This window comes from Orcinus orca, chromosome 9 (genome assembly GCF_937001465.1).
Source record: "Orcinus orca chromosome 9, mOrcOrc1.1, whole genome shotgun sequence".
NCBI classification, from domain to species: Eukaryota; Metazoa; Chordata; class Mammalia; order Artiodactyla; family Delphinidae; genus Orcinus; species Orcinus orca.
This window is the reverse complement of record NC_064567.1, coordinates 5,727,708-5,743,856: the sequence shown is the minus strand read 5'-3', so window position 1 is coordinate 5,743,856 and position 16,149 is coordinate 5,727,708. Positions and strand designations below refer to the sequence as shown.

General features: G+C 50.8%; 2 protein-coding genes across 3 annotated transcripts in view; one reads left to right on the top strand and one right to left on the bottom strand.

The window, feature by feature from the left end:
- The first annotated feature begins 6,421 nt into the window (after positions 1-6,421).
- On the top strand, positions 6,422-8,809 carry LOC101274296 (DPH3 homolog). Its single transcript, XM_049715181.1, has one exon. The coding sequence runs from the start codon at positions 8,361-8,363 to the stop codon at positions 8,757-8,759; it is 399 nt and encodes a 132-aa protein (XP_049571138.1). The 5' UTR covers positions 6,422-8,360; the 3' UTR covers positions 8,760-8,809.
- A 2,638-nt stretch (positions 8,810-11,447) lies between these two features.
- The window catches only part of RHEB (Ras homolog, mTORC1 binding), a 47,525-nt gene continuing 42,823 nt past the window's right edge, over positions 11,448-16,149 (bottom strand). For both annotated transcript variants that reach the window (XM_004281211.3, XM_049715180.1), the window contains one exon: positions 11,448-11,964. In XM_004281211.3, the coding sequence (XP_004281259.1) occupies positions 11,872-11,964 (93 nt within the window). In that variant the 3' untranslated portion in view covers positions 11,448-11,871. The remainder of the gene's footprint in view (positions 11,965-16,149) is intronic.

The window sequence follows — 16,149 nt, the reverse complement described above, 5'->3', positions numbered from 1 at the left end:
GGGAGAGGGACAGAGAAACTCCTCCTCTACAGCCCTGCTGTGAGGCTTCAAGAGCAGGGGAAAGTGAGCAGTTAGGGCCCGGCTGCGATCTCCAATCTCCTCCTTTATCTTTCCATTTTTTTGAAAAGTAATTAACTTATTTTTTGGCTGCGTTGGGTCTTCGTTGCTGCCTGCGGGCTTTCTCTAGTTGTGGCGAGCGGGGGCTACTTTTCGTTGCGGTGCGCGGGCCTCTCATTGCCGTGGCTTCTCTTGTGCAGCACGGGCTCTAGGTGCGCGGTCTCCAGTAGTTGTGGCTCGCGGGCTCAGTAGTTGTGGCTCGCAGGCTCTAGAGTGCAGGCTCAGTAGCTGTGGTGCACGGGCTTAGGTGCTCCGCGGCATGTGGGATCTTCCTGGACCAGGGCGCGAACACGTGTCCCCTGCATTGGCAGGTGGATTCTTAACCACTGCGCGACCAGGGAAGCCCCGTTAGTGCTTTATATATGGTTAGATATTTTGACTACGGATTCAATTCCTTTAACACTTACAGTTCTGTTTGGGCGTTGTATTTTTTCTCGAGTCATTATTGGTCATTTATAGTCTTCCATTCCATTGACCATCCATCTAAGTTTTCAGATTTACTGGCATATAGATGTTCATAGTGTCCATTTAAAAATTTTAAATGTTTTTATCTGCTGTGGTACCCTTTTTCCACTGCTAATATTCGAATCCGAGTTTATGGAACATTTGCATGTGGCCCTCGGTCCCTTCCCTATGTTTTGAATCTGAGTTCCCCGCCCCTAACCTGCTTCCCGTCCTGCGCCCCCGCCCTCCCAGGGGTGCTCTCATCTGAGAGGGGGAAACGCTAAGAGGAGGCCAGCCTCCGGGCCCCCTTTCCCGGCTTCCCAAGACTGGAGTGTGTTCCCATTGTGGGAAGAGTTGGTGCTGTCCACTTTCCCTCAATAGACAGCATCGCCCAGGCGGGGCTGGGGGTGAGGTGGGAGTCGAGAAGTTTAAGCAGCAGATGCTCTCCTCCGTGGTTCCTTCTGTTTCCTTGGCCTCCCTCACCTCATCCCAGAAAAGGAAGCCGGGGCGCCCATCAGCAGATCAGTCTTCCCCAAACAGAGTTTTCACCGGGCTTCTCCCGGCTCAGGAAACTCATCACAGAGCCGCCAGTAGACAGAGGGATGGAATTGCATCTTCCCTGAGAGGCCAGAACCGGCTCCGGGCGCCTGGTGACTCTTAGCACCTCGAGGGGGTGGGGAGCCCACTGGCCAGGCAGCACTGGCGCCTACGGAAAGGTAACACAGGAGCTGTTGGTGGCCAGTCACCCATCAGGGGCGGGTGGCAGGACGGGCAGGGAGCCTGCGAGGAAGATGCAGCCCGCCGCGCCCTCGGCGCCGGGATCTGGGGGAGAGATGAAGGGCCGACCTCCTCGCGGGGGGCCGTGGCGCGTGCGCGTGGACTTGGGGGCCGGGAACAACCGCGTGGCATCTCTCACACCCCCTTCCTTGCGGAGCTCTGAGATGTTAACACGCGGAGCACCGGGCCTGCCCCTCCCCCCGCCGACCGCCCCCCCCCACCCCGCCCCTACTCCGGCGTCGGGCTCCCCTCCCTCTCCTGCGGAGTCCCCCGCTTTCTGATAGCCCTTCACCCCGAAAACCCGAAAAGGAATCTCGGAAAGTGAGAAAAGAAACCATGGACAAGCTTGCAGGTCACTAGGGCAGGGCCTCGGGAAACCTACACCCCAGTACGGGCTGCAGCGGGTCAGGAATGCGGAGAAAAAGGGCGCAGAGTCCGTGCCTTCCTCGGACTCCAGGAGGCGACAGAGCAAACGCGGCCGGGGGCGGGGCGGGGGCTCAGGCTCCGCCCCAGTTGCTCTCAACTTAGAAAGACCCACCTCGCCCCACCCTCACCCTCACCCCCACCCCCGACGCACCGGCAGCCCTTAGAATAGATGTGTTATTTGGGGTTAAGTCACTTGGACAACTGGCTGCAGGTGTCACCTATTAAAGAAAAATCGTTGGGAAAAACGACCTCGAGACTGAAATAAAATTTTTGTCTAAAACAATTTTCATTTTGTAGTGGAACACCAGAATCCAGCTCGAGAAACACGCGCAAGTGGAAACAACCGATTGGGTTCAACTGCTTCTTCATTTTGCAGATGGAAAAAGGTGAATCCAGAAATGTGGATTGTCCCCCCAGGTGGCAGAGCAAGGGCAAGAACCTGGGTCCTCCACCCTCCCCAGCAGTCAGCCCAAGGTCACTTCTTTATTCCAGGGGCTGCATGTTCCCGAGGGGGTTATATAACCCAGGCAGCTTCCAGCAGCATCGGCATCACGTTGCACTCGTCAGAAATGCAAAATCTAGGTCTCGCTCCGGAACCCACTCAGTGTGACTCTGCACGAAGCCCCCCACCCCCACCTGAGGCTGCAGTGCGGCTCACACGCTCACGTATGTGCTGTACGGTCAGGCCTCTCGTGATGGCAGCTCTCTTGCTCTCTGTACATCCCCTTCCGGACTAGGGCCTGCTTCACCTACGCCCTATGCACAAGACTGAGCTTCCTACGTACGTGCCCCAGGCCCCAGCTGGTGACTGTTCTTATCAAAGGGGCGGTGAGGGGTGTGCCCTTCTGCTGGTTTCCCTGGTAACTAATGAGCCAACCTGACGTCAATTCCCCCCATAACTGGTCATCTCCCCTTCCCCACCGGAAGCGAAGGCTGCCTCCACGTCCTGCCCACTGTCAGCCTCACATGGTGGGGTGTCGCTCCGGGACCTTGCTTCAGACGTGTAAGTTCCCCCATCCATCAGACCACTGATGTCTGTGCTGCTGACTCTGGGCTCTTTCTTCGGTCTTGTAGGCCTGCGGGGTGCGGCCCAACAGTGCACACGTGTACGTGAAGCATCTGGGGGCCGTGGTCCACTCTTAGAAGGCTCGTGTTCTAGGTTCTCACACGAATGCGAGGTGACCCTTGGCAGGCGTCACAGACTGAACGTTTGCGTCCCCCGAATTCATAGGTTGAAATCCTAAGCCCCAGTGTGGTGCTGTGAGGCGCTGGGGTCTTCGCGAGGTGCGCAGTCATAAGGGTGGAGCCTCACGAATGGGCCCGTGCCTAATGAAGACCCCGAGAGCTCCCTCATCCCTCCCACCACATGAGGACCATGCCTGTAAGCCAGGGGGCAGGCCTCTCCGAGACCCAGTCTGCCGGCGCCTTGATCTTGGACTTCCCAGCCTCCAACGATGAGAGAAAAACCTCCATTGTCATGGGCCACCCCAGTCTGTGGCGTTCAGTGAGCATGGCCCGAGTGGACCAAGGACAGCAGGTCACAACTTCTCGGGGCATCAGCTTCCTCCTCTGTAAACCTGAGAGTTCCGGCCGTGTGAACTTCGCTTGATCACGCTTACGGTGACCAGCTCGTTCTGGTTTGCCAGGGACTGTCCTGGTTTTCAAAGTGAAAGTCTGACCTTGTGGGACCCCCGAGGGCGGCCACAACAAGTACCACAAATGGGGTGGCTTAGAACAACAGAAATGTATTCTCTCCCAGATACGAGGCCAGAAGTCTGAAGTCCAGATGTTGGCAGGCTTGGTTCCTCTCTGGAGGCTCCGAGGGGAATCAGTTCCACGTTCCCCCGGCTTCTGGTGGTGGCTGGCAATCCCTGGCATCCCTTGGCACGTAGCTGCATCACTCCTGTCTCTGCCTCTGTCCTCATATGGCGTTCTTCCTTCTGTGTATCTGTCTCTCTGAGTCCAGATTTCCGCTTTTTATAAGGACACTAGTCATTGGCTCAGGACCCACGCTACTCTAGTATGACCTCATCCTAACTAACTACGTCTGCAAAGACCCTATTTCCAGATGAGGTCACGTTCACAGGTGCTGGGGATCAGCTACAACATAGATTTTGAGAGGACAGAATTCAATGCCCCTCAAGTCCCAGGCAAACCGGTTGGTCACTCAGCATATGCTCTGACGTCCTGCAGTCACAGAACTGCTACCTGTGGTCCCCCCTCATTCTTAGGTATCATTGCCTAAGAGGTTCTCAAAATGTGGTCCCTGAACCACTAGTAATAGCAGCCCTGGAACTTGCCAGAAATCCAGATGTCTTCGTGGAATCAGAGACTCTGGGCATGAGCCCCCCACCCCACCCCTTGTGCCTTCCCGAGCCTTCCAGGTGGCTCTGGAACGTGTCAGAGTTTGAGAACCAGTGGCCAGCAGATGAGCCGCCCCCCGCAGGCATCACAGGGGAGTTGGTGGCCGACTTGGAGCTGTTTCCATCATTTTACGACGTCACGCAACGCTCCAGTTACAGGCACAGAAAAGGTTGTGCCTCTGAATGATTTCTGCTCTGGGATAATACAAATCCACACGTCAGGGCCGAGGAATGTAACCTTTCCAGCTGCACCAGCTGTCAACACCAGGCTGGCACTCTGCTTCAGCCTTTTAGGGTAAAGTTCAGGACATGTCAACCTCACAGCGATGCCCATAGAAAAGCCAGAGATTACCGTATGGTTTTACTTGGATTCTTCGTTGATCTGGTAATGATGGGAGAAGGAGGAGGGACTAACATGATAAAACACTAGGAAGCCAGCGACTCTTGCAGAGGGCGGCTCTCCCTGTGGGAGCGGCAGCCGGAAAGGGGCTGCTTTGTTTTTGGAAGAAATAAATCAAAGCTCTGCCCGGGCCTTTCTTGGGCAGCAGTGAGAACTGGGTGAAAGGTCTTGACTGCTGAGGCCATGATATTTCCAGAATCCTATGCTATTTCTTGAGAAAATTCATAACTTAAAAAGATGAGCTGGGAATTCCCTGGCGGTCCAGTGGTTAGGACTCCGTGCTTTCGCTGCCGAGGGCGTGGGTTCGATCCTTGGTTGGTGAACTAAGATCCTGCAAGCTGCATGGCGCGGCCAAAAAAAAAAAAAAAAGAAGAAAAAAAAAATGAGCCAAGGCCATTTCCCAGGTTGTAACAGAACGTGGGAGCTGGAGGGGCCTTTGAGCGTGACGACGTCCTCAGAGGAAGGACCGAGGTCCCCACTCGGAATCTGAAGGAACAAGCTGTCTGTCCCCCGACCAGGGCTCATCCACTGCACGGCCACAGGGTTCGACGGGGCGTGTGCGCGACTGAGCCCTGCGGGTCCAGAGGGACCTTCAGTGCATGTGACCATGAACTGTGGCAGAGCCGCACGTCTTTTATTATCACGTGTTCTTGATACCTCGGGCCAGACTGGAAGGAAACTTTTTTTTTTTGGTGTGGTAAACTTGCTTGTGGAAGTAATCTGTGATTCTCCATCTTGCCTTCTTGGATGTGCAGCCCCGTGATGATACGGCAGCGCTGCCGGAATTCTGAGTCACCGACTATGGCGGGGGACGCACAGGCGGGAACCTCGGGAGCTTCAGAAAGCAGTGGAGGCCCTGCCGTCAGGTGGAAAACTCAGGCCGGGGGTCTGGGTCAGCTCGTCATCCGCAGGGCAATGGTCTGCACTTGTATTTGGGCTTTGGGAACAGCGAAGGTTTTCATACTCGGGTCCGTTACAACAATCCCTGACAAAGGGAGGTTTCCTAGGTGCAGGAATGAAGACCAGAGGCTGTAAGAAGTTACCCAAAGATACGCACTAGCTGCAGAGATGGGACCACACGGCTACGTTCTGAGTCTTAGTCTGAGGCTGCATTTATTTGGGGTTCCCTGTGGGTATTGGGGTTGTGTTCACACATGCAGTAGTGCGAACAATGAACTAAGAGTTGGGGGGTCTCTCTGGGATCAGGCCCCTCCTCTGAAAACAGATGCTAAGTTAGCTCTCAGCATCTTTGCAGTCCTAACTCCAGAGCTGACTTCCCCAGGTCATTCTAGGAAGCTATCAAAGGTACGGAAAGGTAAGAAGAATGGGTAACACAAAAATGTTACTCAATGTCAAGTTTTTTGGCTTAATGTAAAACTGTCCGCTCTTGGGGAGGTGAAGGAGCGGGGTGATTCTGGAATTTTCTGAGAACGCTTCTGAAGGCGCCCTGGTTTCCTGCTGGCACAGCCTTCATGGCAGCCTCTGTTCACCTGCACAACAGTCTCGGTCAACTGGAGTCACCAGGGCAGCCAGAAGCCTTCTGCAAGCAAGCCTCTCACATGTGGCTGCAGCCCGCAGGAGCTGGAGATGTTTTTCTCTGGAGTCTACACTTCTCCAAGAATTGTTAAACCTTGTTTCCATTTAGCCGATCATCTAAAAGGCAGCGGGCATGGGGCTTCCCTGGTGGCACAGTGGTTAAGAATCAGCCTGCCAATGAAGGGGACATGGGTTCAAGCCCTGGCCCAGGAAGATCCCACATGCCGCGGAGCAGCTAAGCCCGCGAACCACAACCACTGAGCCTGCGCTCTAGAGCCCGCGAGCCACAACCACTGAGTACACGTGCCACAACTACTTAAGTCCACAAGCCTAGAGCCCGTGCTCCACAACGAGAAGCCACAGCGATGAGAAGCCCGTGCACCGTGACGAAGAGCAGCCCCCGCTCGCCACAACTAGAGAAAGCCCGCACGCAGCAACGGAGACCCAACGCGGCCAAAAATAAATCAATCAATCAAAAAATAAAAGGCAGCGGCGTATTCTGCGTCCTCTGACTTACTGTTAACGAAGACTGCTACCATCTGAGTCCGGGGCGTCCGAGGCTGGCTGCACCAACAATGGTAGGGGCGCCCGGTAGGTGCACTCCTTCCTTGTTAGGAGCCGATAAGGGGTGGACCCAAGATTAAAGGTCATCCCGGTGCACTGTGTGAATGGTGAGGATTTCCCCTACCCTGCAGCAGACACAGGCCAAGTTCCACGGAAGCCGTCTAGGAAGCAGCCCATGGGAGGGCTCAGCTACTCATCCGTTCAACAGACAAACAGCTACTGCGGAGACCCTGGAGGGTTGCCATTGGGGAGAGCGCAGGAAGACCCTTCAAGAACTCGGTGAGAACACTGTCAAAAAAACTGTCCAAATATATCACTTTTTCATAGGTCTGGAGATTAAAGGCTTGCACCAGTCCAAGGGTGTTTAAGGAAACCAGCTGATTCTCAGCACAGCGAGATTTGTGGCACTGTCACTTGCCCCGTTGCCAGACCCCTCCTTAGCAGCTGCACGCAGGGTCAAGATGGGCTGGTGCTTTCTCAGCCCCCTGATCAGAAAACTGTCATCATCTGCAGTGTCTGGTAGTTCCCTGGAAAACCCCATCTGCAAGGCTTGTCTTTGACCTGACTGCCTTTTCCCTGGGGGTGTTCATCAAAAACAATCAGTGGCAGTTTATTTGACATTGAGGCAAGGACAAACTAACAAAAAACCTCTTCTTTTTTTTAACAAGAAAGGCTGGAGAATGAGATGCCCTGGAGACCCTGAGCAGGCACAATTATTACTAAAGGATTTTAAGCAAAGGGGTAACACAGAACAATTTATGTTTTAAACAAGTTGACTTGGGGAATTCCCTGGTGGTCCAGGGGTTAAGACTTGGGCTTTCACTGCCGTGGACCCAGGTTTGACCCCTGGTCGGGGAACTAAGATCCCACAAGTGATGCGGTGTGGCCAAAAAAAAAAAAAAGTTGACTTGGGCTGCAGTAAATGATTTGGAGGGTGTGGTGTTAGAGACTAGTATGCAGTGAAGATGGAGAAAAGTGGGCAAAATATAAGATTTTTGAAGGCAGGGCCCTTAGGATTTGTTGATGGACTGGCTGGGAGGGGACACAAGGGAAGAGGTAGAGGATGGCTCCCCAACTCCTAGCTTTAGTATCTAGTGGATGATGGTGCCATTTCCCGAAGCAGGGTCCAGGGCAGACCACGTTTTTAGGGAAAATCAAGAATTTGGGCATGATAAACTTCAGATGCCTATGAGACATCTAAGAGAAGACAAGCCTGGAGCCCAGAGGTCAGGGTGCGAGAAAGGAATTTTGGTCTTCAGGAAACACGGCGTGAGAGCTATGTGACAGGATGAAATCAAGGAAGGGGAGAAGGAAAAATGGCCCATCGAGAGGTTAATGGAGGAGGCCAAGGCAGCAACAGTGAGCTGGGAGGAAGACCAGAAGGCGGAGACAGAGACCTTCAGAGAGAAGTCACCAACTGCGTGCAATGCTGGAGGGTCAGGACAGAGGCCAGGAAATACCTACTGGACGTGGTGACAAGGAGGTGATGAGCAATTCAGGCGAGAGCACCGTCAGTGACACGGCGGGGAGACACGGCGCTCTAGAGGGCGGGGAGCGAACAATTTAGTTTTAGCAAAATTCCATCACACTAATCTGAATTTGTCCTGTGATCTTACACTTTGTATTATGAGCTGCAAGACAGCCTTGGATATGCGCCGAGTTTTGTATTCGCACCTACTGTGCTTCAATGAATCCAAGGCTGCGTTGTATGTCCCACTAAGAAAAATGCTAAAATGGCGGAGGCGACAAGACCTCTCCTGGCCCCAGTGACGATGGCAGCGTTTCATGAGGTGGAGATCAAGGACTTCCAATATGACGAGGTCTCGGAGATGTACTTCTACCCCTGCCCGTGTGGGGATAACTTCTGCGTCACCAAGGAACACACGGAGAATGGGGAAGATGTGGCAACGCGCCCTGGCTGCTCTCTCATTATAAAAGCGATCTATGACAAAGGTCGGTTTACATGTGGCGGGACAGTCCCAGCCCCTCCCCCCAGTGAAGAACTAGTTAAATGCCGAAGACTCAGGACTCCAGAGCCTCAACTTTGGGGAAGGAGCCAAGCTGGGAAAATCGAACGCCACGTCACCGGCTTCTTCACGGGGACAATCCTTGTGCAGTTTGCTGTTTGTTAGTGCGGATTCTTTCCGTCAGCTGCCAGGTTCACCTCCAGCTGAAGAAGCAAGTCCACCACATGACGTACCTGCATCTTGTGCTTAGAACTTTGAATTGTTCTTTTTCATAGTTTTTTTTTAAGAAGGATATTTATTTATTTATTTATTTTTGGCTGCGTTGGGTCTTCGTTGCTGCGCGCGGGCTTCTCATCACAGTGGCTTCTCTTGTTGCGGAGCATGGGCTCTAGGCCCGCGGCCTTCAGGAGCTGTGGCACGTGTACTCAGTAGTTGTGGCGCACGGGCTTAGCTGCTCCGCAGCATGTGGGCTCTTCCCGGACCAGGGGTTGAACACGTCTCCCCTGCATTGGCTGGCGGATTCTTAACCACTGTGCCACCAGGGAAGTTCCGGAAGTGTTCTTAATTTTCCATCCGAATTTAAAAGAAAAATTCAAATCAGAAAAAAAAAAAAAGAAAAATGCTAAAATGTAAGGAAAGGTCTTAGGAGTGATGAAATACACTATTAAATAACGACATTTAAGTCAAACCTGGCAGTTCTAAGAATTTCTTCAGAAGGCTCAGATAACACATCATTAGATTCGCTGACACAGTGAATGTAGCTAATGACTGTCGCTGACACCTCTAAGGCAGTTTCCTCACTGTAAATAGGGCAGCACCTGCTTCACAGGGTGGACGTGAAGCAAACCAGAAGAGGTACTGCTGACCGCCTTCCACCACCACCTCCAGGTCACGTGCTCCCCACCACTGGAGAGCACCCCTCAGCAACATCACCCTCGGAACACATCACAAGCTCAGCCCATCAGGTAATCCAATCAACCATCTTGTGGATGGGTCACCGCACTGGGAAGCAGGACTGCCTGCCCTGTGCTATTCAAGGGGCAAGGTCAGACGTAAGTTCTACAGGGTGCAGAGTTCTGTTGTGTTCACGGCACTTAGAATGGTGTGTAGCACACAGCAGGTGCTCAGAAAACATCTGAATGAACAGCTGCGCCACACCATGTAAAGAGATCCACGTCACCTCCAAACAGGGCAGCTAGGCCTAGAGGACATTTCGTGAGAGTCAAACTGTAGTTGCAAGAACAGGCTGCCCCAAGATTCCATTTACACAGAAATAACTTATCAGATGTAAAATGTTGCCTGGATGAACTGAATCCAGATTTAATGTGGCTCCATCCAGTGAGTACTGACACATATTACGCCTAAGAATAAACCCTGTTAGTAAGTAATGATACTACATTGCTAAAACTTATTTGTATTTAAAAAGTATTTGGTGGAGGTCTTTTTCATCCTGGCTCAAATTGCATCCTTCAACGATAAGACACAAACTATAAAGATTCAAAATAATGACGCATTCTTTTTTAAAAAATTAATTAATTGTTGGCCATGTTGGGCCTTCGTTGCTGCACACAGGCTTTCTCTAGTTGCGGCAACCAGGGGCTACTCTTGGTTGCAGTGTGCTGGCTTCTCATTGCGGTGGCTTCTCTTGTTGCGGAGCACGGGCTCTAGGCGCACGGACTTCAGTAGTCGTGGGCACGCAGGCTCAGCAGTTGTGGCTTGCAGGCTCTAGAGCGCAGGCTCAGTATTGTGGCGCGTGGGCTTAGTTGCTCCGCGGCATGTGGGATCTTCCTGGACCAGAGCTCGAACCGGTGTCCCCTGCATTGGCAGGTGGATTCTCAAACCACCGTGCCACCAGGGAAGTCCATAATGGCATATTCTAAAAACATAATTTTTCATTAAAAAATCAGTTACAGGGCTTCCCTGGTGGCGCAGTGGTTGAGAATCCGCCTGCCGATGCAGGGGATGTGGGTTCGTGTCCCGGTCCGGGAAGATCCCACATGCCGCGGAGCGGCTGGGCCCCGTGAGCCATGGCCGCTGAGCCTGTGCGTCCGGAGCCTGTGCTCCGCAACGGGAGAGGCCACAACAGTGAGAGGCCCGCGTACCGCAAAAAAAAAGAAAAAAAAATCAGTTACAAAGCAATATTTTGTTTTATCAATAGACTCAGTAACATTTCCCTAAAGGTTAGAAATGGCTGTGAAATTCTAACTGGGAAGGAACATCATTTAAAAAATTTTGCTCAACTTGAACTCTCAGAGTTGAGGTGATGGCCACCAGGCAATTGAAATCCTCGACTCTCCCTCAAAGCTGCTCTTGGCAGAACGGGAAGTAGGCAGTCTGGGTCTGAGGGAGGTTCATGAAGCCCTGACACAGAACACTTACCAGGCAATCTTCCCCATCCTTTAAACTCCTGGAGGTTTTGGGATAGTGACAGGCCAATCTATTTTCTAAGTCAGATCCTGTCTGCCGTGGACACCAAGCTAAGTAAAAGGAGAGACAGTAAGTGTATCTTTAGGTCCCCTTTCCTTCAAGTAGCTAAGAGACAAGCAAGAGGGTGGCCGGAAGGCTCTAAGTAAGCCTGCAGCCCTACCTGCATGAAACATTCCAACCAAGGTGGGGAGAACAGTTATTATTGGGGAGCAACTCCCCTCACAGACCCCCCCCAAGGTCACTCGGCTTTAGCCAACAGGAATGCCACCCCCCCGTTCGGGCACTCTACCCCAAGTGCCCACAGCCGCCTGGCGGGCCACATGCTCCACTGGCTCCTGGGATCCAAGCTGGCGCCTCCCCGGAGGCGGGGAAGGAAGCCTCAGGGGGACAGGTCTCCTTTAGAAGCCACACTGAGGGGCACAACGGTTAGGCTTTGCAGCTATTTTATTTACAAGTATACACTTAACACAACGGAATGAACACTGACATACTGAAGCCTAGTTAATAGTAGTGTAACAATATGTATCATTTGGATGATTACATTATTTTAAACAACGAACTACACTGAAAAATTAATGCAATAAAATTCTTGGTCATAATATTATTAAGAAATACAATATATAAATTGAAAATATGATTGCTCAAAATTTGAAAATGGAAGTGAACTCATTTGGACCGAGTCAGAGTTTAACATAATCTGAAAGGAGGGGTTGGGAGAGAAGCTCTGACCCAAATGAAATCTTTCAGGTTAACAGAAGAGAAATGAAGCAGAGTTTATCTTAAAGGAAAATGGGCAGGTTGCCTCCTCAGGCAGGCCAGGTTCCCAGTGCCCTCAGGTTCTGCAGTAGAATCACATCACCAAGCAGGAGGACTTTCCTTGTGAGGCGGCCCCGTCAATTTTCTCTGCCTCCAAAATTATCCTTCTAAAAACATCAACAGCAGTCTGAAACCAGAGAGAAAACCGATGACAATGTTAGCGTTAACAGCGGAGCCACGAGGAACACTGATGCTGCTGGCGGGACTGGAAAAGGCCCACGGCCTGCCCTGCACGTGGAGGTCCAGGTGTGGAGGCCTACGAGGCGGCCGCGGGCCGCAGGAGCCTGGGATTCCTCCCTCCCCTCCCCCCACGTGGTGACTGCAGACCACCGGAACTAACCTCAAATCACACTTCTGAGCCCTGCTTTCATCAGTCACAGGAAGCCCCGCCTACTCCGCCTCCTGTGGCGCCTCTGGACCTCCAGGATGGAGTATCCCCTGCTGGCTCACCCCCCGGGGCGGGCGCTCTGGGACTACAGCAGGGCAGGGGCTCTTTCGCCTGGCCTGGCACCCCACCCCCTGCCTGTCACACCCTTTCCCCTCCCACTTCCTAAAAACTCTCAGCTGTGGCTCTTAGGCCGTGAGATGACACCCGTGCCCTCCGAGCCTGCTTCCTCTAGGCCACCTAGAGCCCCGAGTCACCCCCGGCCTCACCCCCCTCCTCCGGGGCAGCGGCTCCACCTCCGCCACCACTCACGCCACACTGGCCTTGCACACCCCCAGGGGACCTCCTCTCCCTCCCGACTGCATCTCTCAGCCCCAGGGACCAGCCCTTCACAAGGAGGAGCCACTATCATTTAGGGCAGGAAATCCTCACTTAGGCCGAACGTCAGTCCCTGTCCTTTAAATGCGGTCACTGTGATCATCCAAAAATGCTCCTGTTTTCAAAAACCTCGCAGGGCAGCACCCAGGTCTTGTCATCACCAAGCAGCCGCCCCCCCTCCAGCCCCCATCTTCCTTCTCTCGCCTCCCGGCCAGCGCAGACGTCCCCAGGGCAGTCACCGGCCTCCTACTCCCTTCCCTGCCACCTGTCTGCCTGCTCGCTGCCTGCGCCACACAGCGGACACAGCCCATGGACACACCTCCAGGACCCTGAAACCAAAGGGGACCCCTGCTGCCCCAGCAGCCCAACCACATTTCTCTGGTCCAGTCAGCCCCCAGGATGAAGGGGTCATGCCTCTTCCTTCCACTGGGATCGCTAAACCTCTTCCCCGCTCTCACCCTCGGCTGATGACTGGGTTCTACGTTTCACTGGGAAAACAGAAGCAGCATTCATAAGCGAGCTCTCCATACTCCGTCCACCAATGACCATGCCCTTGAATCTGGGCTCATCTACTCTGGTTCCCTCTTTCCTGCTGGCACAAAGGAGGCACCCCTAAGTGAGCCCAAGCCAGCCCCAGGCCCACCTCTCCTGTCTAATCAAGGCCACTGACTTCAGCAAGCACCCTCCTTTCTGCATTACCAATTCCCCTCCTTTCCCACAACTATGCAGGCAAGTTGTTATTTATTTCATCCTAAAAAAAAAGCACAGGGCTTCCCTTGTGGCGCAGTGGTTTAGAATCCACCTGCCAATGCAGGGGACACGGGTTTGAGCCCTGGTCAGGGAGATCCCACATGCCACGGAGCAACTAAGCCCACGTGCCACAACTACTGAGCCTGCGCTCTAGAGCACGCGAGCCACAACTACTGAGCATGCATGCTGCAACTACTGAAGCCTGCATGCCTAGAGCCTGTGCTCTGCAACAAGAGAAGCCACCACAATGAGAAGCCCGCACACTGCAACCAAGAGTAGTCCCCGCTCATCACAACTAGAGAAAGCCTGCGCGCAGCAATGAAGACCCAACGCAGCCAAAAAAAAAAGCACAGAAAAATGTGTGGAAAGATGCATGCCAAGCTCTTACAAAAAAAATAGAGCGTGCCTGGAATCTGGCTTTCTAGATAAATCTTAGCATTCTCCTTGATTACCTGTGTGATCTGACAAAATGCATTCTCTTCCATCAAATTGCTGAAATACAATTTGTGAAGGCCTCCACAGAAAATAACCCAGAACTGCAAACACATCCCATAGTTCAGTAATAGTCAAAGTGCAGTATTCTCACTGACTTGATAATTTTTACCACTGTGCACTTTGTAATCAACAAATCTGACTGAACTCCACTGAGGACAGTTTATTTTAAAATACTGGATTTTTGCTAAGTAATACAAAGCTACATTTGAAAATTTATCAATAAAAAATTTGAGCGGTTCACAAAGATGGGTCTCTGATCACGTGACTATTGACGTGGATGTCTCTTTACTACACAAATTCTCTCTCTTCCTACTACATAGACCAAGAGTAGTAAGCACTCTAGTATATATGTGGATTAGAACCAATCATACCTCTTAACATAAGGGATTAGAATTACTTGGTTTCTCCCCACCCGATGGGGAGAAACTCCCTAGGCTTAGGATCCAACTGTCTTCAGCACACTCAACAACAAGGTGAGCAGTGTCACGAGAGCCACAACCGAGGGCTGAGGAGTGTCCAGACAACTGGTCAGGACTGCTGCTTTCCAAGGATATGCATATCATCACTGTATTTACCTAACTTGGGTACAAGAATCGTTCTGCCTTTGAGGATTATTTCACGTCGAGTAAGGTATTTGTTGATCTGATGGAGGTGCTAAAGTAACCGAGACAACAGTGAGTTGGGTCATCTGATCTTCTAGCTTGTCTGGGATGTTTGAGGTCACTGTACTGCACCCTTGCCTTCTTTTAGAGTTTTGGTTAATATCAGATAAATCTACTAAATTTATCAAAACTTTAAAAGAATTACAGCAGTTGGAATTTTTTCATTTTAACTTTAAGCCTTGAGAACAATTTCATCTTTTATATGGGTACTGAAAAGGCAGTATCCTACCTTCTAAAGGAAACTAAAAGGTTAAAAAGTAAATCTATCCAGAACCATATTAAAAATCTTAAGCTATGGTAAAGTATAACATAAACGAGATAGAGAAAAGGCCTGCATCCTCCGACCAAAAAGTAGTTTAATAACATACCCTAAGCATACCATTATAGGTCACTCTCAAAAGATAAATTAACCTGAGGCAACACGCCTTACTAAGCAATCCCTCTTAATTACATTCGAGGTAGGGTCCATAAGGTGTCTACACCTTTGAGGATGCTGCAAGGAATAACAAAGCAACGGCCAGAAACGCACAGAACAGTAACACAATGCACAGGGGCTACGTGAACCTACATGAATAGTGAGACTGGTGATGATGGCTACATAATTATAAAGTCAAACAGAATAATTGTTTTAGGATCCTCAGATTTTCACCAAAGAGAAACACAACGGAGCGAAGTTAGCAAAAGCAGAACCAAAGATAGCTTAGGGCCATTCAACGTCACTCCTCCACGTCAAAAAAAATTTCAAATTGAGATAGTTGTCACATAGCATGTATTAGTTCTAGGTGTACAACATAATGACGATGTATGTATATATTGTGAAATGATCACCACGATAAGGCTGGTCACACATAGTTACAAACTTTTCTTTCTTATGATGAGAACTTTTAAGATCTACTCTTAGCGGTTTTCAAGCATACAATATTGTTAACCATAGTCGCCATGCTATACATCACATCCTCAGGACTTCTTTATTATGTAACTGGAAGTTTGTACCTTCTGACCACCTTCCAATTTTTATTATGCAAATTTTTAAGCATACAGAAAAATGGGGACAATTGTATAATAAGCACTGAGCCCTGCTATCTGAGTTCAACAAATGCTAACATCTTTGCTATATCTGCTTGCTCTCCTTCTGTCCATCCCCCGCATCTATCCCATCTGAAACTAAGCTGCAGACATTATGAAACTTGGCCCCTACATACTATGGTTTGCATTTTCCAAGAATAAGGATATTCTCTTTATAATCCCAACACCATCATTACACCTAAGACAATTAACACCATTTCCCTAATATATCTAAAACGTAATCAAATCTCCCCAATTGACCCAAAATGTCTTTTACACGAGGGATTTAGAACCAGATTCCATTTAAGGTTCACACACAGACTTTTTAATACAGAACGGTCTCTCTCTCTCCCTCAGGAACACTCTAATCTCTATTACACTTTGGTTATGCCCTCTCTTCCCATCCATCAGAAAAGCATGGTGGAGAGGAGAGAGGACTAAATTTGGGTTAAATTTAAAATTTAGTCCAAGTTCTTATACCATATGAAATATAGACCTTAGAAAAGTTATTTACCTCTCTGGATCTTAAAACGCCTCACTTCTAAAATGAGACAGTTCAACTGGATGATCTTAAGGA

What these genes read in the sequence shown, in the direction of transcription:
- LOC101274296 (XM_049715181.1), top strand. Translation starts at nt 8,361, where the DNA reads ATGGCGGAGGCGACAAGACCTCTCCTGGCCCCAGTGACGATGGCAGCG.